Genomic DNA, 23459 nt, shown 5'->3' on the forward strand with positions numbered 1-23459 from the left:
AAATTCAAGACATCTAACATTGATAAAATTCTTTTACCTAATATATAGTCCATATTCTTGGTTTCACAGTTGTTCCCATTCTGCCCTTGATAGCATTTTTTTCCCTTTTGCACAGAAACCCATCTGTGGTCATGCATTGTATTTAGTTATCACATCTCTTTAGTCTTTTTAAATCTGGAGGATGCTTTGTCTTTCATTATATGACCTTTCTGAAGAATATCCCTCAATTTTGGCTCCTTTGATGTTTCCTCATAATTAAATTCAGGTTACTCATTCTCAGTCAAATGTTACGGAGTAATGATGTATCCTTCTGAAGAGATTACATTTAAAGGCTGTGATTTCTTTCTGCTCCTTATTGAGGATATTAATTTTGATTGTCTGGTGAAGGTGTTTTCTGGTTTCTCTCTTGTATACTTATTATTTTCCCTTTGGAATTAATAAGTAGTCTGTGGGAAGAGACAGTTTAAGGCCTCATAAACATCCTCATCCCCATTAACTTTTCCCCTCTAGTTTTAGCCTCCATTGATGATTCTTGCTTAACCAATCTTGGCTATAATTGCATGTTTTTTCTTCCCAACCAATCATTTCCTCCAGTCTGTCTGCCTATCTGTTTGCTCCTCTCTCAACTCTCTCTCCCTCTTTCATTTTGCTGTCATATTAATCAGTCTTTTATTGCATTTGGAATTTGAGTTATAGCAGGAAACCATCCAGATTATAGAGGAATTCAACCATATTTTCATCTTCTGAGTATATGATTTCGTATTTTACATTTAGTTGTCTGGTTGATTTGGAGTTTATTCTTATGGGTAACAAGAGAATTAGATCTTATTTTATCATTTTTCCAGACGGCTAGCCACTCGCTCTACAATCTTTTATTAAAAAGTTCATTTTTGTCCCAGTTATTTAAGATGCAATCTTAAATCTAAATTAGGTTTGCCTATGTAGTTGGGTATATTTTATGAATTTTTAATTTGATTCCTTTGGTCTCTATCAGTTTGTGTGCCAGTAGCACACTTTTTAAATTATAGAGGCTTGGTAATATATTTATATATCTTGTAGGAGTAGTTCCTATTTAGAGTTCTTCCTTTTTATATTTTCTATTATCCATGCACACTTACTTTTCTGTATGAACTTTTGTGTTGACTTGACTAGTTCCAAATGAATCTTGTAGAAATCTTTATTGGGGTTGCATTCAATTTATTTGTTAGCTTAGGGAAAACTGACATCTTGATATATCTTAAGAATAAGAGATGTTTTTTTATTTTTCTGTGATTTTTGTGTTTTTAAGGTTTGCTGATAGTTTTCTTTATATAAATTATGAACATTTCTTTTTAGGTTTACTCTCAAGTATTTCATATTTTGAGTTGCTATTATAAATGAAATTTGCTTTTGCATTTTATTGTTTGGTTATTGTTTAAATATATAAAGGTTGTTGATTTTTGCATATTATTTTTTTATCCTGCTGCTTATTTAATTCCTTTATTGTTTGAGTTTTAGTATTGGGTCTCTAGGTTTCCTGGGTATACACTCATTCTGCCTGTAAAAAAAGATAGTTTCAGGGGTGCAATGGTAGTTCAGTGGTAGAATTCTCGCCGGCCATACAGAAGACTTGGGTTTGATTCCTGACCCATGCACCCCCCATACCCCCCCCAAAAAATTCAAAAAATGCTACTGCAATAACAGTATAATCACATGGAAAAAGAATGAAATGTGACCTCCACCATACAGCATATAGAAAAAAAAAAGAAAGTCTTACATTTTTTTCCAATTCTGGTGCCTTAATGGTTTCCTCATTTAACAGAATTGACTCATACCTCCAATACAGAGTTAAATAGTAGTGAGGTAGTGAGCATCCTTGCCTTGTCCCTAACTTTAGTGGCAAGGCTTTTGGTGGGCCCTCATTAAGTAAGGATTGAAGTATATATATTTTGTGGTGTTGAGAGTTTTTATTAGGAATAGATATTGAATTATTTAGCCTTTTTCGGCATTTATGGACATAATCATGAATTTTCTCCTTACATCTGTTATTTATAGTTAAATTAATGCATTTCTTAGTCTTGAACCACCCTGCACTCCTTTTATAAACCTCACTTGATCATGGTATATTAGTTTCATCAATGTGTTTTTTTTTTAATCATCAATGTAATTTTGTAATGTAAATTTGGATTCTTTACTTTTTGCTAAATATTCAGCAGTGATATTGGTTTATATATCCAGTTCTACCAGTTTTAATATATTGCCACAAATATCCAGATCTACCAGTTTTAACATACTGCCACATTTGCTGTATCATTCTATTTATGTATCAGTCTGTCATCAATCAGTCCATTTTTTGAACACTTCAGTGTAGATTGTACACATCATGCTACTCAAACAATGCTGACATGGACATTTCTTAAGAACAAGGATATTCACTTGGGTATCCACTTTTTAAGTGCAGTTATCACGTTCAAGAAATTTAACATTGATAAAAAGCTTACAGTCAATATTCCAATTTTTTCATGTGTCTCAGTGATGTTCCTTTCAGTCTTTTCTCTTACCTTGCTAGATCCCATCCAGGTCATAGATTGCATTTAATTGGCATTACCTTTTTAGTTGCTATTTCTTCTTATTCTTTTTAAATTGTGGGAACATATGTACAATATTAACATTCCCGTCTCAACCACTTGCAAGCATACCATTCAGTGGAATTAATTCCATTCCCATTATTATGATACCCTTATCACCTTACATTTCTAAAGTTTTCCCATCATGAGTTTTTTATATACTCTGAATTAGTAGTTATTTTTCAATTATTTCGTACACAGTATGAAGTTTTTGTGTGTGTGTTTTTTTTTCTCTTGTTTTTTTTGCATGGGAATCGAACCCGGGTCTCTGGCATGGCAGGCAAGAACTCTGCCTGCTCAGCCATCATGGCCTGCCCTTCCCCTCTTTTTTATTGATTGCTACTTGGCTGGTGGTTTATCTATTTTGTTATTTTTATTCAAAGAATCAGGATATTGATATATTAAGTTGATATACTGCTTCTCTGTTCTCTACCTTATTAATTACTACTCTATCCTTATTTCTTTCATTATACTGTCTTTGGCACTCTTTTAATTTGTTTTGTTCCTTTTCTAGTTTGAGAATTGAGAATTTAATTAACTCATTTTCATTCTTTTATTTTTATAAGTTTTTCAAACTGTAACATTTTTTTCTGATCATTATATTAAATGTTCCCTGCAGGTTATGATACATAATAATTTCACCATTCTTCTGAAGTGCTATAAATTCTGTTTGAATTGAAAGTTTTCTGATTTCTAGGTACAAGGGCTTTTTAAAAAATTATTTCTAATTATATCACATTATGATTAGAGAACGTCAGTTATGGTCTTTATAAGTAATGAACTTTTCTAATTTGGGGGGACTTAGTAATGGTCAATTTTTATGAATGTTATTTGTGTTCTTCAGAAGGTATTATCTCTATTATGCAAGTATAGTATTCCATATAGATTTATGGGATCTGCCTTATGTTCATCCTGATTTATGTTTACTAATATTTTTTTTGCCCACTTTACCTATCTTTTATAAAACTTGTTGGTTAATGATTATTTTTATTGGCTCTATTTCTTTTTATATCACCCGTAGTTTTTAGGATATAGTTGGTGTCTGTGTTGTTTAGTACATAAATATTTATAATTCTTACATTTTCATTGTGAATTGTGATTTTTAGCATTATTAGGTGCCCTATTTTGTCTGATAGAACAATCATAATGTCTGCTATTTTATTATATCTGTTTTCTGGTATATTTCTGTTCATACCCTCCCCCCCCTTCGTTTTTTCAACCTTTTGGAATTACTATATTTTAGATAGGTCTTCTGTATTCTGCATAATGTTAGGTTTTAGTTAATAAACCAATGTGGAAATCTTTTTTTTTAATTGATAAGTGTGTTAAGCCCATTTGCAATTACTCATAAGACTGATATCTTCTAGTATTATGTTTCATTATTTCTTCAGTGGCTCAATAACATAGTTCTTCTCTAATTTTCTTTTTCTCAAACTTCTATCTTTCAGATCTTCTGCATTCTATTTTTATTCTGTTTCTCTAATCATTTTCTTGCATTTTTTCCATATTGAAAGCTTTTTGTTGGCTTTCTGGGAGATAGCCTTCACTTTATTTTCCAACTGTTGTGTTGAATGTTTTATTTTAGGCATCACATTATTTTAGGGCATTCCTTCTGGTTTTAAATGGGTTTTTAATTTTTTTTCATAGCACTGTGTTCTTATCTTGTATATGTAGTATCTCTCCAGTGGTGCCGAGAATATATTTCAATAAAAATCATTCACTTGTGTTTCCTGACTTTTCTTTTCAGATTGCTGTGTGTGTGTGTGTGTGTGTGTGTGTGTGTGTGTTTGTGTGTGTGTATGTTTATTGAATGTTCTCTTTCTTGTTGGAGGCTTTCCACAAATATCTGCTGAGCTTTTTGATCTTTTAGGTATCTTTTCAACTTTAAGAATTAGGCAGCACAAAGTTTGTTAGGAGCCATACATAGACCTGAGTGGAGCTCTTCAGTTTAAATTCAGAATGGACAAGGAGACAGCAAACTGTTAAGCTAGTACCACAACGTGAATGCCTTTGCTTTGGACTGACATTGTAAACCTAACCAGTTTTCGCATTGTTGATTCTTTTCTCTAGTGGTCTTTTAAAGTAGAATGCACATCAGTTCAGGTTGTGTAGTCTGTATTCTCTTCTATTTCCCAAACACTTGAATCTGAAGTACAGCTTAGTGACATAATAGAACAAATCCATAAGTGAAATATCCTTCATTATTTTTATAGATGTGGACCTAAACTATGTGTAATAGTCTTCCTATTTCAAATGTATCAGTTTTGAAATAAGCCCATGCCTTTAGGATAACCTTTAGTATGTAGTGTTCCCAAAATTAACCATGTGTAACTGTATTAGTTTAAAATGCCACTGTTTGTTGTAAAGCCCTCATATTATTTCTCTTGATGAAAGTAGATAGAATTTTTATTTTGTAATTGTACATTTTATGTTGATTTTTAAAGAAGAGAGGGTATAACTACTTCTGAGGTTTATTGTAATAAACTATAAAAATTTCTCATTTCTTACCAAACATAACCTTGCAAGATAAGTAAAGTTACAGAAGATATGGAAAGCCATTTAAGGTGGTATATTCATTTCCTAGGACAGCTATAACAAATTTCCACAAACTGAGTGGCTTAAAGTCAGAAGAAATTTGTTCTCTAGCTGTTCTGGAGGCCAGAAGTCCGAAACCGGTGTTTCACAAGGGTTTTACTCACTCTGTAGGCTCTAGAAGAGAATCCTTCCTTGTCTCTTCAGCTTCTGGTGGCTCCTGGTGGCCTGACTCCAATTTCTACCTCCATTAATACATTTCCTTCTTCCCTGTGTGTCTGTCTTTTCCTTTTCTTTCTGTAAGGATACCTGTCATTGGATTTAGATCCAACCCTGATCCAGAATAATCATGTCTTGAGATCTTTACTATAGTTATATCTGTAAAGACTCTTATTACAAATAAGGTCACATTCTTAAGTTCCAGGTATACATATATTTTTTTGGCCACTATCTGATTCACTATAGGTAATATGGATGTTTATAACTGGGTTTTTGTGCAGAGTTTAGTTCTATTTAGCTATATGGTTTGGAAGCAGTTTTACTTAAGCTACCTAGACCTTGGTTTCAGCATTTCTAAGGTGAATAGGTTGACTTAGATGCTCATCTACAAAATTCTAGCTGAAAAATATGGTAGTGAGTTAGTTTTATATTTGGGGCTGTTTTGTTTTGATAAGTAAAGGCAAATTATATACTAGTTCATCAGTCTTTAGGCCATCTTAAGGTTGACTTATTATGTATTTTTTCTCTGTATTCTATATGAAAATATTTTTACATTCCAACTCACATTTCCAGAAGAATTATGGTAGTTGAGAAGTATAGCTTTCTTCACCCATCCTTGATTTTATACTGTATTACAGGAGCCATGGACCAAAGGAAGGAAAGGTAGAAAGTGATGTGTGCTCAGGTTCTGAATGGAATATCAGTTTGAGGTTCATAGGATGATGGTATGTTACTACTTGATTAGTACTCAACCATTGGAGAATCAGTGAGTGGTTTGACTCAATTTTTCCATGTTAACAGATACCCTAAATATAAAAGTAGATATGAGTTAAAAAGTTGCATGTGAATTTGATTTAAAAAATGAATTAATTGTCAGAAAGCACTAGTCTTTTAAGAGAAAAGTCAGTAATACTTCTTTTAAAATGAATAATCCTTTGTCAGTGAGTGTCCTTTATTTTAATAAGATCCGTTACAGAGTTCTTTTTTAGAGGATAATAATTCTTTTTGTTTTAAATCTTGTTGGTAAGTTTTAATTTTGATATTTTTTTTCCCTAAAGTGAAACCCAATATCAGTAATGATCAATATATAATGCTTGTTTTTATCAAATATTGATTTCATACTTTGACTAAGTTATAAAAATTTCTTGCATTTAATGTGAAACATTTGATGTAATCCCTTTGTGGTGTGTCAAGTAATTATGCATTTGAATGGCTTTCTATTGGTTTTCTGTTGCCACATTTAGTATTTTTATGAGTAGGCACAAATATCAACAAGATTTTTTTTTTCTTTCCACAGCAAGACGTGAGTGAATTTACACACAAATTATTAGATTGGTTAGAAGATGCCTTCCAAATGAAAGCTGAAGAGGAAACGTAAGTTACCATGAAGTTTGGTGATGGCATTTTAAGAGGACCAATTTGTCCTCTTATGTATCCAATGTCAATCAAAGAATAGCACATTGAGGCAAACTTATGGAATGCTAAATGTTATCTATATTATTGACAAGTTGTCTGGAATTCGTGAATCTGATCTGGGAATAGAGTCGAATCATTTGTGACTCAAATATGCCCTGCCTACCTTTACTTCTGTGAGCTGGAGGATTCTACCAGGGTTACTTTACTTTCTTATCAGACCAACTGTCTTAATTGGCCAGGGCTCCTATGATAAGTACCACAAGCTGGTTGGCTTCAACCGCAGGGATTTCTTGTCTCACAGTTTTGGAAGCTATAAGTCCATTATCGAGATATGCAGGTGTCATGTTTTCTCCTAGAGTCAGTAGTGTTCTGCTAGTGGTTTGCCACAATCTTTGCAACTTCTTGGCTTACAGATGCATTTCTGTAATTGTCACATGTTGTGCTCTCCTTTTCTGGCTTCTTCTAAGTGACCGACTGTGTCCATGTTTCCTCTCCTTTATAAGGCTTCTTAGTCATATGGTTTAAGGTCTACCCTCAATCAACTTGGTGACTCCTTAATTCATAATTAATTCTAAGGTCCTCTTTACAAAAGGGTTCATACCAGTTAGGATTAGGATTAGGATTTGAATATAGCTTTTATTGCAGCATGATTCAAATACCAACAATCTACTCTCTGGATCCCCAGAAAGTCATATTCTTCCCACTTGGAAAATATATTCACCCATTACAAAACCTGTAAACTATTTCAGTAGCAACTGTAGTTCCAAGTCTCATCAAAATCATTGAAGGCTGTGGTCCGTGCTGGGGCAAAATTACTCTCTCTCTATGGACCTGTGCTACCTAGAAAACAGTTGTCTGCTTCTAAAATACACTGGTGGGACAGATATAGAATGGACATTCTAAAAGGAAGAAATTGAAAGTTAAAAAGGTATTACAGGTCCCAAGCAAAGTCTGAAATCTAGTAGGACAAACTCCGTTAGATTCTGAGGTCTGAAAGTCATCTATAGATTGATGCTTTTTCCTCTAATCAGTAGCCATGTTTTCCTCCAGTGCCTGAACTAGATTCCATCCTCTCTGAGCATGAAGGTGGTAGCCACACTCTCTCTGAATGTTGGGGCATAGACCCCATTCTTTCCTAGCACCAAGGTGGTGGCCATGCTCTCTCCGAATGCCAGAGCAGAAGACCTACCCCCTCCAAATGCTGGGGCAGCAGCCCTTTTCTCTTGGTCCAAGGAGATCCCTTCTGCACATATCTTTGCTTCCATCATTCTGCTCTTGAAGTTATTCTTCTTTCACTTTGTCCTATTTCTTTCCATTTCAGTCCAGGCTGGGAGTGCTTCTGCTCATACAAAATTTTTAAAACACTTTTTGGTTTTCTGGGCAACTCAAGGGGTTTCAAGCCATTAGATCTTTCCTTGTTCCTTCCCAGATAATTGCATTTCTACTCCTGATTTCATCTAAGATTGTTGACTGCATCCATGAATCATATGCTTGATATCTTTAGCTGTTCAGCCACACCCTTGCACAGAGCCATGTGGAGACTCTTGGGACTCACTTTCCAGAAACTCATGGGGAAGGCCATGTTAGAACTGCTTCCAGCCCTAGCCATCGAACATTTTATCTGGATAGTCTGAGAATTTTCCAAATCATCAAGTGTTTTTTTCTTTTTGCTAAACAGTTCAGTCCTCAGTTTATCTCTTTCCTCCCATTTTATTATAACCAGCAAGGAGAAACCAGACCTCATCTTTGCTTGGAAATTTCCTCAGCTACGTATCCAAGTCTATCACTTACAAGTTCTGCCTTCCATCTGACCTTAGAATGTAATTTTGCCAAATTCTCTGCCACTTGATAACAAGGATCAGTTTTTTTCCATTTTCTAAAACCTCTAAAACCGGAAGACTTTCACTATCCATATTTCTACCAACAGTCTTTTCAAGGCAATTTAGCCTTTTTGTATTAAGAATTTCAGAATTCTTCTAGCCTCTACACATTACCCAATGCCAGTGCCGTATATATATATACATATATATATATATATATATATGCTCATACAACCATAGGGGCTGGCAAGTCCAAACTGTGTAGGGCAGACTGTACTGCAAGCTAGAAAACCTATGAACGGTAAGACAGAAGTCCTTGGTCCAAATTTCCCAGGGAAAGCTGGCTGGCTGAGAATTCCAGCAAGAACTAATGCTGAAGTTGAGTCTGAATTCCTCTTCTTTTAAGGAGTCTAGTCACATTACAGCCCACCCACATTCAGTTTAGCCACATCTTTTTTTTTAATTAATTTTTTTAATTAAAGAAAAACAAATGCAAACATTCTTAACTTATGATCATTCCATTCTACATGTATAATCAGTAATTCACAATATCACATAGTGGCATATTCATCATCATGATCATTTCTTAGAACATTTGCATCAATTCAGAAAAAAAAATAAAGACAACTGAAAAAAATTCATGCATACCATACCTCTTACCCCTCTCTTTCACTGATCACTAGTGTTTCAATCTAAATTTATTTTAACATTTGTTGCCCTATTATTTATTTTTATTCCATATAAAAGGAGCATCAGATACAAAGTTTTCACAATAACAGTCACATTGTGAAAGCTGTATCATTATACAATCATCTTCAAGAAACATGGCTACTGGAACACAGCTCCACATTTTCAGGCAGTTCCCTCCAGCCTCTCCATTACATCTTACCTAACAAGGTGATATCTACTTAATACCTAAGAATAACCTCCAGAATAACTTCTTGACTCTGGAATCTCTCAGCTATTGATACTTTATTTTGTCTCATTTCTCTCTTCCCCCTTTTGGTCGAGAAGGTTTTCTCAATCCCTTGATGCTGAGTCTCAGCTCATTGTATGATTTCTGTCCCATGTTGCCAGGAAGGTTCACACCCCTGGTAGTCATGTCCCACGTAGACAGGAGGAGGGCAGTGAGTTTGCTTGTTGTGTTGGCTAGAGAGAGAGGCCACATCTGAGCAACAGAAGAGGTTCTCTTGAGGGTGACTCTTAGGCCTAATTTTTAGTAGGCTTAGCCTGTTCTTTGCAGGATTAAGTCTCATATGAACAAACCCCAAGATTGGAGGCTCGGCCTATTGCTTTGTCTGTCCCCATTGCCTGTGAGAATATCAAGAATTCTTCATTGGGGAAGTTGAATTTTCCCCATTTCTCCCCATTCCCCCAAGAGGACTTAGCAAAACATCATTATTCATAGCTCAAATCACCCTGGGATTTATCTGGACATCACTAACCTGGACAAAACAATGAAATCTCATGCCCTATTCAAGATTCCATGTACTTACGGTGTTCAATTAAACTGTCTATAAAAGTTAAATTAGGAAATGCACTAGACAAAATATAAATTTTATACCAAATAAACATTTCTTGCTTTAGTCTCACACAAAAGTTGAAGTTTTAAAATATGAATGACCATCTATTTTCAACACCCTGCAATATTGACATTCCTTTGTTCTTCCTCATGCAGAAACATTTTTAAATTTGCACATTTAGTCACAATCATTATACACTCTAGACATTCCTAGATTATACCATCACAGTCTTTTTCGTCTATCTTTCTTTCTGATTTCATTTGTGCCCCTAGGCCTTCTCCCTCTATCATTGTCACATTCAGCTTCATTCAGTGTTCTAACGTTATTGTATTACAGTTAGGTAGTATTGTGCTATCCATTTCTGAATTTTTACAGTCAGTCCTGTTGCACAGTCTGTATCCCTTCAGCTCCAGTTACCCAAAATCTACCATATTTCTATCTCTTGATGGTCTCTGTTACCAACTGAAATTCTCCAAGTTCATTCGCTAATGTCAGTTCATATCAGTAAGACCATATAGTGTTTTTCCTTTTGTTTCTGGCTAATCTCACTCAGCATAATGTCCTTAAGGTACATTCATGTTGTTACATCCTTCATGACTTTATTCTGTTTTATAGCTGCATAATATTCCATCACATATATATATATATATATATATATATATACCACAGCTTGCTTAGCCAATCATCTGTTGATGGACATTTTGGCTGTTTCCATCTCTTGGCAGTTGTAAATAATGCTGCTATAAACATTGGTGTGCAAATGTCCATTTGTGTTCTTGCCCTCATGTCCTCTCAGTAGATACCTAGCAATGCTATTGTGGATAATATGGCAATTCTGTACTTAGCTTCCCGAGGAACTGCCACATTGTCTTCCACAGTGGCTGTACCATTTGACATTCCCACCAACAGTGGATAAGTGTGCCTCAGTTTGGCCACATCTTAACAACATCTTCGGGGTCTTATTTACAAATGGGTTCATACCCACAGGACCTAGGGTTAGGATCTGAAAACATCTTTTGTGGGGAATGTGATTCAGTCCTCAACATCATTTGGATGACCTGCGGCTGTCCACCCTGGTTTCTTTGTTTTTGAATCACTATGCTCTGCTTATCCAGAGCAGATAAAGCTTATCTTCCTAGTACCTTTTCTTAGAGTTCTAATGCCCAAATTTATTGAACTTGTTCCCTCATACAATGAACAACAGTTCTGTCCTCATCTATGATAACAGTGTCTCTTTGAAATTCTCTCAATAATGTCATTGTTTTATTCTGAAATTCCTAATTCCTCCTCTCAGATATGTGCAGAATTTTTGTATGTATGTCATACAGTGTCTTACTTCAACACATTACTCCCCCCACAGCTTTATTTGTAGTTTTAATAAAGTGCCATTTGACTGTTTCCTCAATCCTTCTTCTATGAAAAGGTCATTCTCTTTTGACTTGATATCTTGCTTATTATTTTTTTTTTTGTTAAATTTTTTGATTCTTGAAGAAATTTGAAATTTCAACTTGTCTAATCTAATAACCACTGTTTTCTCCTCTTTCTCTAAAACTTTTAAACTGATGCTAGAAGTTTTCCATTTCATCTGAAATCTTAAGTCTCATTTGAAGTAGGTCTTTCTCTTTTCATTTCTCATACATTTTCAGTTTGTTTTTTTATAGTTTGTGGAGCTAAAATTGTTTTTGAATCACCGTGCTCTGCTTATCCAGAGCAGAGCTTTCTAGGTCAGGTGCCATGTCAAGTCAGGTTGTGGAATGTAGAGGTATTGATCTGTTTTTCTGATCATGTGAAAACATGTCTTTTTACCTCAAAGTACTCTCTGCACATATTATGTGTGTACTAATGACATTAAAAATTTGGAAAGGGATTTGGAGAGTTCCAAAGTAGCAGATCTTTCATGCCCAGTTCTTTCTGCCAAAGTCACCAAATATGTCATTTCTTTTTCTAAAGGGTTTGTGTGTAAGGGGGGAGGTGTTTAAGGAGAGAGTTAGGGATTGTGCTCTTCTTCATGGAAACATAAAACTACGGAAAGGAAAATTCCTACTAATGTTTACGTGTAAATATACGGAGACTTTTACATCAAGAGAAACAATTTTTGGATTGTTCCTCTCCCTCACATAAGTCTCAAGTCCTATTTATATATAGTCGTTTATTTTTGCATCTAAAAGTATAAGTTGTGAAATAAATTGTTTCTATATAGTAAAAATACCTGGCGATACTATGGTGTAGTAGGAGCCACATGGGCTTTGGAGGCAGATTTGGGTTCACTTTGAGCTTGAATATTTATTAGTTGGGTAAATTTGATCAAATTATTTAACCCTCTCTACAGTATTATCATCAGTAAAAATTGAGGTTATTGACTGTTATTGGTCAAGATAGACTACGGTAATGCTATCATAACAACTCCAAAACTTAAGAGATTTATATTATATCCTTAGATGTGCCCAACTGTTATCAGTAAGGGCTTCTGCTTGTCTGCTTACTCGGCGTGAGGCTGACAAAGGCTTCACTTCATTTGCTTCTCGGATCATCAGAACAGTGATATATACCATATAGAAAGAGGAGGACTAAAAATCTGTTTTTTTTTTTTTTTGTTTGTTTGTTTTTTGGGGGGGTGTGCATGGTCCTGGAAATGAACCCTCAAAATCTGTTTTTGAATAGCACGAAACTACCACACTATTTTGTAGAATTGTTGTAAGGTTTAAGTACTTGCCACGGGTTGGTCTAAGGATTAAATGATGAAGCATGTTATCACACTTAAGTAGGACAGAACAGGCTTTCACTGGTGATAACCATTGTCTTTTAATGGTTTGTGCTTTTACACATTGTATTGGTTTGCCACATGCTGCCAGAATGCAATATACCAGAAATGGAATGACTTTTGCAAAGGGAATTTATTATGTTACAAGTAAAAATTCTAAGGCCATGAAAATGTCTAAATTAAGGCACCAACAAGAGCTTACCTTCACTCAAGAAAGGCCTTAGATTTGAAATACCATCTGGAATACCTCTGTCAGCTGGGAAGGCATATGGCTGGCATATGCTGGTCCTTGTTCCCAGTTCTGTTGCTTCCAGCTTCTGATGCCAATGGTTTCCTCTTGAAGCATCTGTGGGCTTTCGCTTAGCTCCTCTGGGACACAACTGTGCATTCTGGCTTGCTTAGCATGTCATGGGAAGGCAAATGGCAATGTCTACTGGACTCTGCCCATGTCTAGGCATCTGCTATCTCTGTCAACAATCCAAGCATCTCCAAACATCTGTATCTCTGTCAGCTATGAAGCAACTGTTCTCCAAGTATCTGCATCTGAGGTTTCTTTGAAATGTTTCTGCTTTTAAAGACTCTAGTCAACTAATCAAGATCCACCTTGAATGGGTGGAGTCAAATCTCCATCTAACCAAATGGCCACACCCACAGTTGAGCACACATCTTCATGGAGGTAGTCTAATCAGAAGACTGCACCCACAACTGGGAGAGTCACATCTTTGTGGAAATAATTTAATCAAAAGTTTCCACTCCATAATATTAAGTCAGGATTAAGAGAAATGGCTGCCCTACATAGGCTTTTCTTGGGTACATAATATTTTCAAACTGGCACATATATAAAAACAGGAAATGAAATATTAAAATTTTGTAGAAAATTTATTCTCATAGTACCTTCTCCCCCCTCCCTAATAGCCCAAACATGTGTTCCAGAAAAAAAGTACAAAATTAAAATTTATAATGATATAAAGAGCAAGCACTTTCTGAGCACATTCTGTGTCAGATACTCTTTAACGTGTGTTGAATGTATTAATGTCTTTTAACCCTTTCAACAATCCTGTGAGTTACCATTATTTTCTTTATCTATTGATGAATAAAATGAAAGAGTAAATACAAGTACCTACCCAAACTGGCATTTTAAATAGCAGAGCTTGAGTGTAAAACTACATAAATGTTACCATCTTAGTTTATATTATGTTACTTAATGTTTTATATATTTATTATTTATAAATCCAAAAATTCTAACAACATTTATATTTCCCAACATGCTTTAGGGATGAAGAGAAGCCAAAGAACCCAATGGTAGAGTTGTTCTATGGACGATTCCTAGCCATGGGCGTGCTTGAAGGTAGAATTACACATTTACATTTTTTTACAAGTGAAGGAATATTATTATTCATTATCTCCTTTGTTTTGATTGTGACTCTGTATTTGTCAAGTGGATTTTACTTTTAATTAACTTGTTCTGTCTAGTGGTTCCTGTTACACTGCAACTACTAATTAATTTATATAGACCACACAAATTTGAGTGAATGCAAAGGAACATACAAAGTGTATTAACACATGCTGTATGATACTGTAGTTAATGTTATCCTGAGTTCTTTCCAATGAGAAGGCTTATTTTATACCATGGATTATTGGAATACAGGGATTAATGGGGCAATTGGGTGATCCTTTGAAAGAGAATATTGGAGTTGAATATTGGTATTGGTATGATATGGTCACGTTTTAGGTCTATGTGTACTAGCCTCCTGTTGGAAGCCAAACTTAGCAATTTAGCATAGTAAGGGTATTGAAGGGTCCCCATTTTTTGAGTGATTACAAATATTTTAGATACCAGTTTTCAAGAAACAGTGTACTTTCTCTTTAAAAAAAATGTTAGATGTGGTACTTTTCCATCTGTTGCTTGTATTCTGGATCTAACCAGATTCTCTTGATTCTCCTTGGAAAGGAAGGGGACTGGACTCATTACATATATGGCATATAATATCATTAAGTTTCAAATGACCCACAGCACTGATTTTGGAAAATTGCTTTTCCTTCAGATCTTAAGAGATGAATTTCTGGAAAGGTTTTGTTGCATATAATTTAATAGTATGGTATTTGGAAAAAGACTAAAAATTTAAGCCCTGCATTTAAAAGGGTTTATTGAGATATCAATACTTTACCCCAAATCCTAAATATTCATTATTTGAGTAGAATATTTTGTTCTAATTTGTTCCAGTTTGGGGTTGGATTGTTATTAAAATGCTTAATTTGTCAAACGAGTGTTGAAATCTTGTCCTCTATATTAGTATCTTCAAAGATATAGTACTATAATAAATAGGAATTTAACACATTTCCACATGAACTATGTGTTTCCTTTATTAGTAATAACCTATTTTGGAGTATTGTTTTATCACTTTCGTATTTTTATCCTAATACTTTCTTTTAGACCAGTGACCCTCATTTGGGGGTGACTTTGCCCCACCCTCCCCTACTACCAGAGGGCAGCTGGCTATATCTAGCAGCATTCTTGGTTGCTATAACTGAATGTAGGGGATACTGTTTTCATCTAATGATTAGAAGTCAGGGATATTGCTAATTGTCTATAATACATAGGACAGACCCACAATGAAGATTTATCCAGGATGAAATGTTAACAGTGCTGAGATTGTGCTTCCCTACATTCTTGGTTTAAAAAAATAATCCTGCTCAATTGATTATTCTTCCTCAGATTATACTATTATCTTTGATGTAATCATCAGTTGATTCCTTCATTATCATCTCTCTTTTTTTTTTAAATTTGACATTGGTTCACAATTATCCTCTTCTCTTTAACTCCTTCCTTCAACTTATGATTTCACTGCCCACAGATGATCCATCATATTCACTTGGCTTTTCATTTCCTTGATTTCCTCATTGCCATAGACTTTCTTCTCTGTTCTGCCCCAGCTTCCACCTCCCACTGTGATACTCTATCATCGTCAGTAAGTTCACTACCTCTGATAACACATAACTCAACTCTTCCACCGTAACCGTTTTCCAAGTTCGTACTTTTTTTCCTTCTAACATGAACCTCTGCAATAGTTCCTCAACTTTCCCAGAACTTTTAGTTCATTGAACTCTAAGCTTTGTTTTATATTTTACTCTCTCTTGTCCTGTATTTAGCTTCCTCCCTTTTTTAGCATTACCATTATTCTTATAAATACTTAAAACTCTCTTTCTGCTTCACCCTTTTGGAAACACCTGACTGGCTGTTCTCTTACAGTAATTAAGGTATTCTTCTTTTCTCTGCATGCCCTATGTACCTGCATGTTGCTAGGGAAAATCATACAGATGGGCTGATTATAAAGGAACATGAATTTGTAGTGATACTCAGTTCCACTGGTCCAAACCTATAAGTCTGCCTGGCAGTCCTTTTTTGTTTAATCCCTATCCTCTTTACCATTTTCTGCAATAACTGTCCATCTTTTTCACGTCTGACTTCTCCATTTTTTCATTCTCTGAAAATGAAGAGTTCATGGGTTTACTTCATGACACTAATGAAATGTAGTCATGGGTCCCACCTAAGGCTATGAACCTAATTTTGTGCCTGTTTCTTAAAAAAAGACTTACCCAAATATGTGAGCTTCAGGCTCTACTACTTGAATCTGTCTCTGCTTCTACTCTTTTAATCTATCCCCTAGATAGGAATTATGCAGTCTTTTATCAGAAGGCTGTTCTTTTTTTATATGTGCTCAAAACCCCATCCATCCATGCTTTCACTAAGATCTTATTCAATCCATTATCTTGTTATACGTCTGTATCTTCAACCTCCCCCTCTCTATGAGGTCCTTCTTATCAATATTTAGATATGGCATGGTGTTTTGCATCTGAAAATCTCTCTCCCTTCACATATTCTTTTTACTTAATATCCTAACTCTTCACTCTCATTCAGAATTAAGCCCCTTTAAAGAGAGAAGTTTATTTTTCCCCTACTTCGTTCCCATTTATTCACTGTAGTTTCTGACCCCACACCTCATCCAAAATGGATTTCATAAGGTTATTGATTTCCTCCATGTAGTTAAATTCATTAGATCATCACAGTTTTTATATTGAACTCTTATCAGCTTTTAATGCTGTGGACTGTATTCTTCGTCTCCTCCTTCTCCCCAGTCTTCTCTGGAAAGACAGTTCTCTGACTTTTCTAACAATGTATTCTCTTGACTTTTTTTCTGCTTCTGTGGATACTCAGAAGCTTTATTTATAGTTTCTTCTTATTGCAGTTGACTGTTAAAAGTATAAGATCTTTGGGACTTAGCTTTGGCCTTCTTCCTTTTCCTATCTGCTAGTACTCTAGGCATCTCGTTCATTCCTTTGATAACCTGCCGTCAATAATCCAGCAATTTTCCAATTTGTATCTTCAGACCAGAAGACTAATCTTATTATACACTCATATGTCCAGTTTTCTTCTTAACTTGATATCTCATGGGCCATTTTGAACCTATGATTGCTGTTGTTAACTCAAAACAAAAGAAGCAAATATCTGCTCTTTCTTCAGTCATGCCCATTGTTTATGCTAGAAATCTGAATGCCATTCATGATGTCTTTCTTATTCTGTCCCCCAACCTGTATGCCTAGCCAGTCAGTCAAGTTTTGTTGGCTGCACTGCTCCACCATGTATATATGTGGTATATGTGTAAATGTTTTATTTATTTATTTATTATTTATTAATTTTTTTTGAATAGGCAGGCTCTGGGAATTGAACCCGGGTCTCCAGTTCGGCAGGCAAGAATTCTTGCCACTGAGCCATCGTCGCACTGCCCTGTATAAATGTTTTTGTATGTTTCATCTATCTTTATATATTTTTACAATTAGCATCTTAATCTATGCTACCCTTATTTCTGCTTGGATTCTGCAATAGGCTCCTAATTATGTTTCTTACCCCTCACTTCACAACACTCATAAGGAGTTTCAGAGATAAAAATCTTCCTTTCCTTCTCAGATTCAACTGTTCAATTATTTTCCATTATACTGAGAATACAGTGGAAAGAAATACTTTAATAGGGACTGTAAGGAAGTACAGATTCTGATTCACTACCTGATTCCCGTAATCATCTCTCCCCCACCTCCACACCCAATCTATACGGTCTTTCCCTTAGTTATTCAAACATTCCAAGTTCTTTGCAGCCTTACAGGTTTTGGGCAGGTGAATACTCCATTGCTTCCCCAGGCTCTGACATGATTAACCCCCACTCTTTGTAAATGGTCTCAGTTTATACACCATTTTGTCATGAAAGTCTTCCCTGTCTATCCTCCCTCCACCCCCAAAGACTAGATTAGGTCCCCTTTTTATACTCTTTCATAGCAACCTATCTCACCATACTTTTCATAATACTTATAGTAAACATGTGGGCATAATTGTATGTGCAATTAATCTGTATTTATAATTAATGTCTTTTTTTCTAAATGAGACCGAGCCTTTCCTCAGCATAGGGATCCCATAGCTCTCTTGTTCACTGCTATTTATATTCTCAGTTGTTAGCATATTATCTCATCCTTAGAAGGTGCTTCTTGAAACAATGAGTATTTATACTTGTATATGTGTATATATAATGCATATATATGTACATTTATTCATGTATAATTTGTATCTATGACTGAATGTCAGTTGCCTGTATACATGTATAAATCAACACCAATTTACTGTTTTCTGGACCATAAATTATGAGTCACAGTTTTTAGGCTTAGGATATAATCCATGTCAATATTTACTTTTAGTAGCTAAAAAGCCATATGAAGAAATGTGAATTTAATTAGCTTTACCCCCCCCTCCTGTAGGTAAGAAATTTGAAAATACTGAAATGTTTGGTCAGTACCCACTTCAGGTCAATGGGTTCAAAGATCTACATGAGTGCCTAGAAGCTGCTATGATTGAAGGAGAAATTGAATCCTTACATTCAGAGAATTCAGGAAAATCAGGCCAAGAGGTGAGTTTAGCATCTTTATTATTTCTTCTCCCTTCCCCCACCCCCAAAGTCTTTCCTACAATGCTTTAAAGCGCAATTTGAGGACCTAATTATACAGCTACCTAAAAATTGAGAGAATATTCAGCAAATGTATTTGGGTTTAATTATAGTAATTTAAATTTATTTATGAAGCTTATTCTGTACAATCAATATAGTCTGTAGTCTGTAATTTCTCATTTAAACAAATTTTCTTCAAATTTTCTGTTAAACTCCCCCTATCATTTTCTTTAGGACATTGTTCAGTCTGATGTATTTAAAAAATTTTTTTTTTAGACTTTGCAATCAAAGTACCAGCCGTTAGCAGCATGCTAGTAGTAGAAGTAAAGAAGAAAAACATTGACATTGGGGTGAATTTTATGTAGACGCATATAAAATACTATTGAAATTTGTACAGGCCTAAATAGGCAATAACCACTCCCCTTGTGAAGTTGCTGTGCATTTGCATGAGGGGCAAATGGAAGAACTTGATTTCTCAGAAAAATGATTTTTGAAATATATCATACCTCTATTTATCTTCATTGTCTCTGTCTGTCCAAATATCTCTGTCTATCTATTTCTATGGCTCCATCTGTATAACATCCATCCATCCATCCATGTATCAGGGAATGTTAGTATTGTAATGCAGAGGAGAGCATGTGTTCCAAAATCAGTCATAGTTAAGCACCTTCTAATATTGTCTAAATGTAAGCTCTATTCATGAGGGTGGTTATCTTTGTCTGTGTCATTCACACTAGACCATAATGGGTTGGCATGGTTGCTCTAAATAGAATCATAGTATTTATTGAATTACTGATGAAGTGTCTCAGTGCTCGTTCTAGCTTGATAGCTGCCAGAATGCAATATACCAGAAACAGAACAGTTTTTAAAAGGGGGAATTTATTAAGTTTCAAGTTTACAGTTCTGAAGCTATGAAAATGTCCAGATTAAAACTTGTCTATAGAAATGTCCAAGCTAAGACATCCAGGGAAAGATACCTTGGTTCCAGAAGACCGAGGACATATTCTCCATTTCTTTCTCAACTGGAAAGGTGCGTGGCGAACATGGTGACCTCTACTAGCTTCCTCTCCAGGCCTCTTGCTTCATGAAGCTCTCCTGTGGACATTCTTCCTCATTTCAAAGGTCACTGGATGGTAGACTCTGTAGTTCTCATGTCTCTGCTGCTCTCGTCATTCTCCTGCTTTCTCTGAAATGCTTCCTCTTTTAAAGGATTCCAGTAAACAGTAAACATCCAACTGAAATGGGTGAGGTCACAACTCCCTCTTTTCAAAAGTTAATACCCACAGTTGGGTGGATCACATCTCCATGGAAATAACCCAGTCAGGTTTCCAGCCTATAGTACTGAATAGGGATTAGAAGAAACGGTTGCTTCCACAAGATTGATTAAGATTAAAACATGGCTTTTCTAGGGTGCGTGAATCCTTTCAAACTGGCACAGTGCTTATCAAAAAGGTTTGACACCTTTAGCCCTGAGTAGGTAATTAATAAATATGGTGACGTTATCTCTGAGTATATCTAAAAAAAAGAACTGAGCTCGTTGTTTCTTTGAGGATAAAATGCTTTTATCTGAATTGTAAATTTCAAAAAAAAGAGATAAAATTAACTCTTTCCTATCACTGCTCCATCCTCACTTTTCCTCCCTTTGGGTTTCCTACACACCTAAACAAAAAATACTTAGTAGCATCAGATGTGGAACATGTAATATTGTCTTCTTTTTTTAAGAGAGAGAGAGTATATTTGAAATAGTTTTTCTCTCTACATCATAGAATATCTATCTACTTCAGTGATTTTCAACAGGCCCCACTTCTAATCTTTTCAAATCTGTGGCTAGGATAGGTATGGAGCACATAGACACAAGAGCACAGGTGGCTTAGATATAGATAGATGTCAATGAAGAATATTTAAATTCAACTTATTTATTTTATTTATTGAAAAATGATCTCTAAGGAATGCTACTTTCCCAGGATCCACAAGGGGACAAGAAAGCAAGACCCCACAAATTATGATCTAATGTTTCCTATTAAAGAAAAAGGTGATGGGTTGAAGTGATGGGGATAGTGATGACATTTTCTTTATGGAGTCAGAGTAGCTAATAAATAAGTACGCCATTATTCTCATATGTTCCTAACATAAAAATTATTTATTCTACGTTGAATCTGAATCACATTCTTTAGTTTTAAAAAGTCTTAGTTTGTCCTCCATCTTTTTATCAGCCTTATACTCCGATTGCCCTAGATCTGCAGTATGTATTTTCTGCCAGGGTTTTTCAGGTAACCTAACGAATAAAATGGTTTGTATCGTCTCTGAATCTAGAATTTTCTTAGCATTCTTAGAAATAATAAATTTGATTACCTTGATTCCTACTACCTGTGTCCTAGATTTGCTGAAGATAGTAATTTCAAGAATAATTCAACTTGCTTAAAAAGACTGTATTTACTAGTGTAGAATGTTTTAAAAGTTAGTTTTTTTTCTTTTTTATTAGAGAAGTTTGTGAGTTTACAAAGCAAGCATGCATAAAACCGGGTTCCCAGATATCACCCCACCACCAGCACCTTGTACTGGTGTAGAACATTGATGATAGCATTTTTTTATAATTGTACTATTTTTTTTACAGTAGTTACCTTTGTTGCAATTGATGAAAGATTACTAAAATAGTTATTGTCCATTATTTATATTTAAGGTTTACTGACATTACCACCTTGTATTAGTATTATACATTTGTTATAATTTGTGAAAAAACCTTTTTATACTTGCAGTATTAAGTATGTATAGTCTATCATCTACAATAGGGTTCATTGTGTTGTACAATCCTATTTTATCTTTTAAGTTTTACTCTAATAATATATGCAACCTAAAATTTCCTCTTTTAACTATATTCACCTATATATTTTAGTGCTGTTGATTACACTCACAATTAAGTTCTTTTATCACCACCATACATTTCCAAACCTTTACCATCAGCCTAAATAAAAATTCTGTATATGTTAAGCATGAACTCCCCATTCTCTCACCCCAGTCTATCCCCTGGTAACCTATATTCCACATTCTAACTGTATGAATTTGCTTATTGTAATTCATATGGAATCATGCAGTATTTGTCCTTTGTGTCTGGCTTATTTCATTCAACATAAGGTCCTCAAGATTCATCTATGTTGTCGCATGCATCAGAACTTCCTTTTTATGGCTGAATAGTATTCTGTTGTATGTAAATACAACATTATGTTATCCATTCATTGGTTGATGGACACTTAGGATACTACCATCTTTAGGCAATTGTGAATAATATCCTGTGATCACTCGTGTACAATTACCTGTTCGAGTCCCTGCTTTCACTTCTTCTGGGTATATATACCTATTAGTGAGTACTGGATTACGGCGTGCTGGATTATGTAGTAATTCTATACTTAGGTTCCTGAGAAATTTTTTTTCTCAGAAATTGTTTTCCACAGTAGCTACACCTTTTTATTTCTCCACATCCTCTCAAACACTTATAATTTTCTCTTTTTTCAATAGTGGCCATACTGTTAACTATGAAATAATATCTCATTTTGGTTTTGATTTGTATTTCCCTAATTACTAGTGATGTTAAGCATCTTTTCACGTGCTTTTTATTTATTTGTATTTCCTCTTTGGAGAATGTCTGTTCAAGCTTTTTGTCTACTTTTTGATTGGGTTGTTTATCCTTTTATTTTAGAGTTGTAGTATTTCATTTAGTATATTCTGGATATTAAACTCTTATAGGATATTTGGTTTCCAAGTATTTTCTCCCATTGAGTAAGTTGTGGTTTCACTTTCTTGACAAAGTCCTTTGATGTTCAAAAGTTTTTAATTTTGTAGTGGTCCCATTTATCTATTTTTACTTTTGTTGCTTGTGCTTTGGATGTAAAGTCTAAGAAATCATTGCCTACCACAAGATCTTGAAGATGCTTCTCTACTAGCATTTTCTTCTAGGAGTTTTATAATCCTCATTCTTGTATTTAGATCTTTGATCCATTTTGAGTTAATTTTGTACATGCTATGAGTTCATTCTTCTGCATACGGATATACAGTGCTCCCAGCACCATTTGTTGAAGAGACTATTCTTTCCCAGTTGAATGAACTTGGCAGAATTGTGAGAAATCAGTTGGCCATAGATGTGAGGATCTATTTCTGAACTCTTAATTCAATTTCATTGGTCAGTATAGCTATCTTTATGCCAGTATCATACTATTTTTACCACTGTAACTTTGTAATATGTTTTGAAGTAGTAAGTGTGAGTCCTTCAACTTCTTTCTTGTTTTTCAAGATATTTTTGGCTATTCTGGGCCCCTTATACTTCAAATAAATTTGGCAATTGGCTTTTCCATTTCTGCAAAGTAGGCTGTTGAATTTTGATTGGGATTGCATATGTTAACTTCCATATATTTGAATTCTCCAGTTCTCTACCTATTATTGATTTCCAGTTTCATTTAATTATGGTAAGAGAAAGTGCTTTGTATAATTTCAGTCTTTTAAAATTTGTTGAGAGGTGTTTTGTGACCCAACATGTGATCTCTCCTGGAGAATGATCCACGTGCACTTGTATGTATATCCTGCTGCTTTGGCGTGCAGTGTTC

The 23459-nt window shown here is 34.9% G+C and overlaps 1 protein-coding gene across 6 annotated transcripts in view; it reads left to right on the plus strand.

Moving 5' to 3' along the window:
• USP25 (ubiquitin specific peptidase 25) overlaps positions 1-23459 on the plus strand; it is a 147217-nt gene that overhangs the window by 45951 nt on the left and 77807 nt on the right. For 5 of the 6 annotated variants that reach the window (XM_077118742.1, XM_077118743.1, XM_077118738.1 and 2 more), the window contains 3 exons: positions 6655-6731; positions 14152-14225; positions 18680-18828. In XM_077118742.1, the coding sequence (XP_076974857.1) occupies positions 6655-6731; positions 14152-14225; positions 18680-18828 (300 nt within the window). Of the gene's footprint in view, positions 1-5995; positions 6083-6654; positions 6732-14151; positions 14226-18679; positions 18829-23459 lie in introns of all 6 variants that reach the window. The other variant, XM_077118744.1, reaches the window with a different exon arrangement.

Source organism: Tamandua tetradactyla, chromosome 10 (genome assembly GCF_023851605.1).
Source record: "Tamandua tetradactyla isolate mTamTet1 chromosome 10, mTamTet1.pri, whole genome shotgun sequence".
Taxonomy (NCBI): domain Eukaryota; kingdom Metazoa; phylum Chordata; class Mammalia; order Pilosa; family Myrmecophagidae; genus Tamandua; species Tamandua tetradactyla.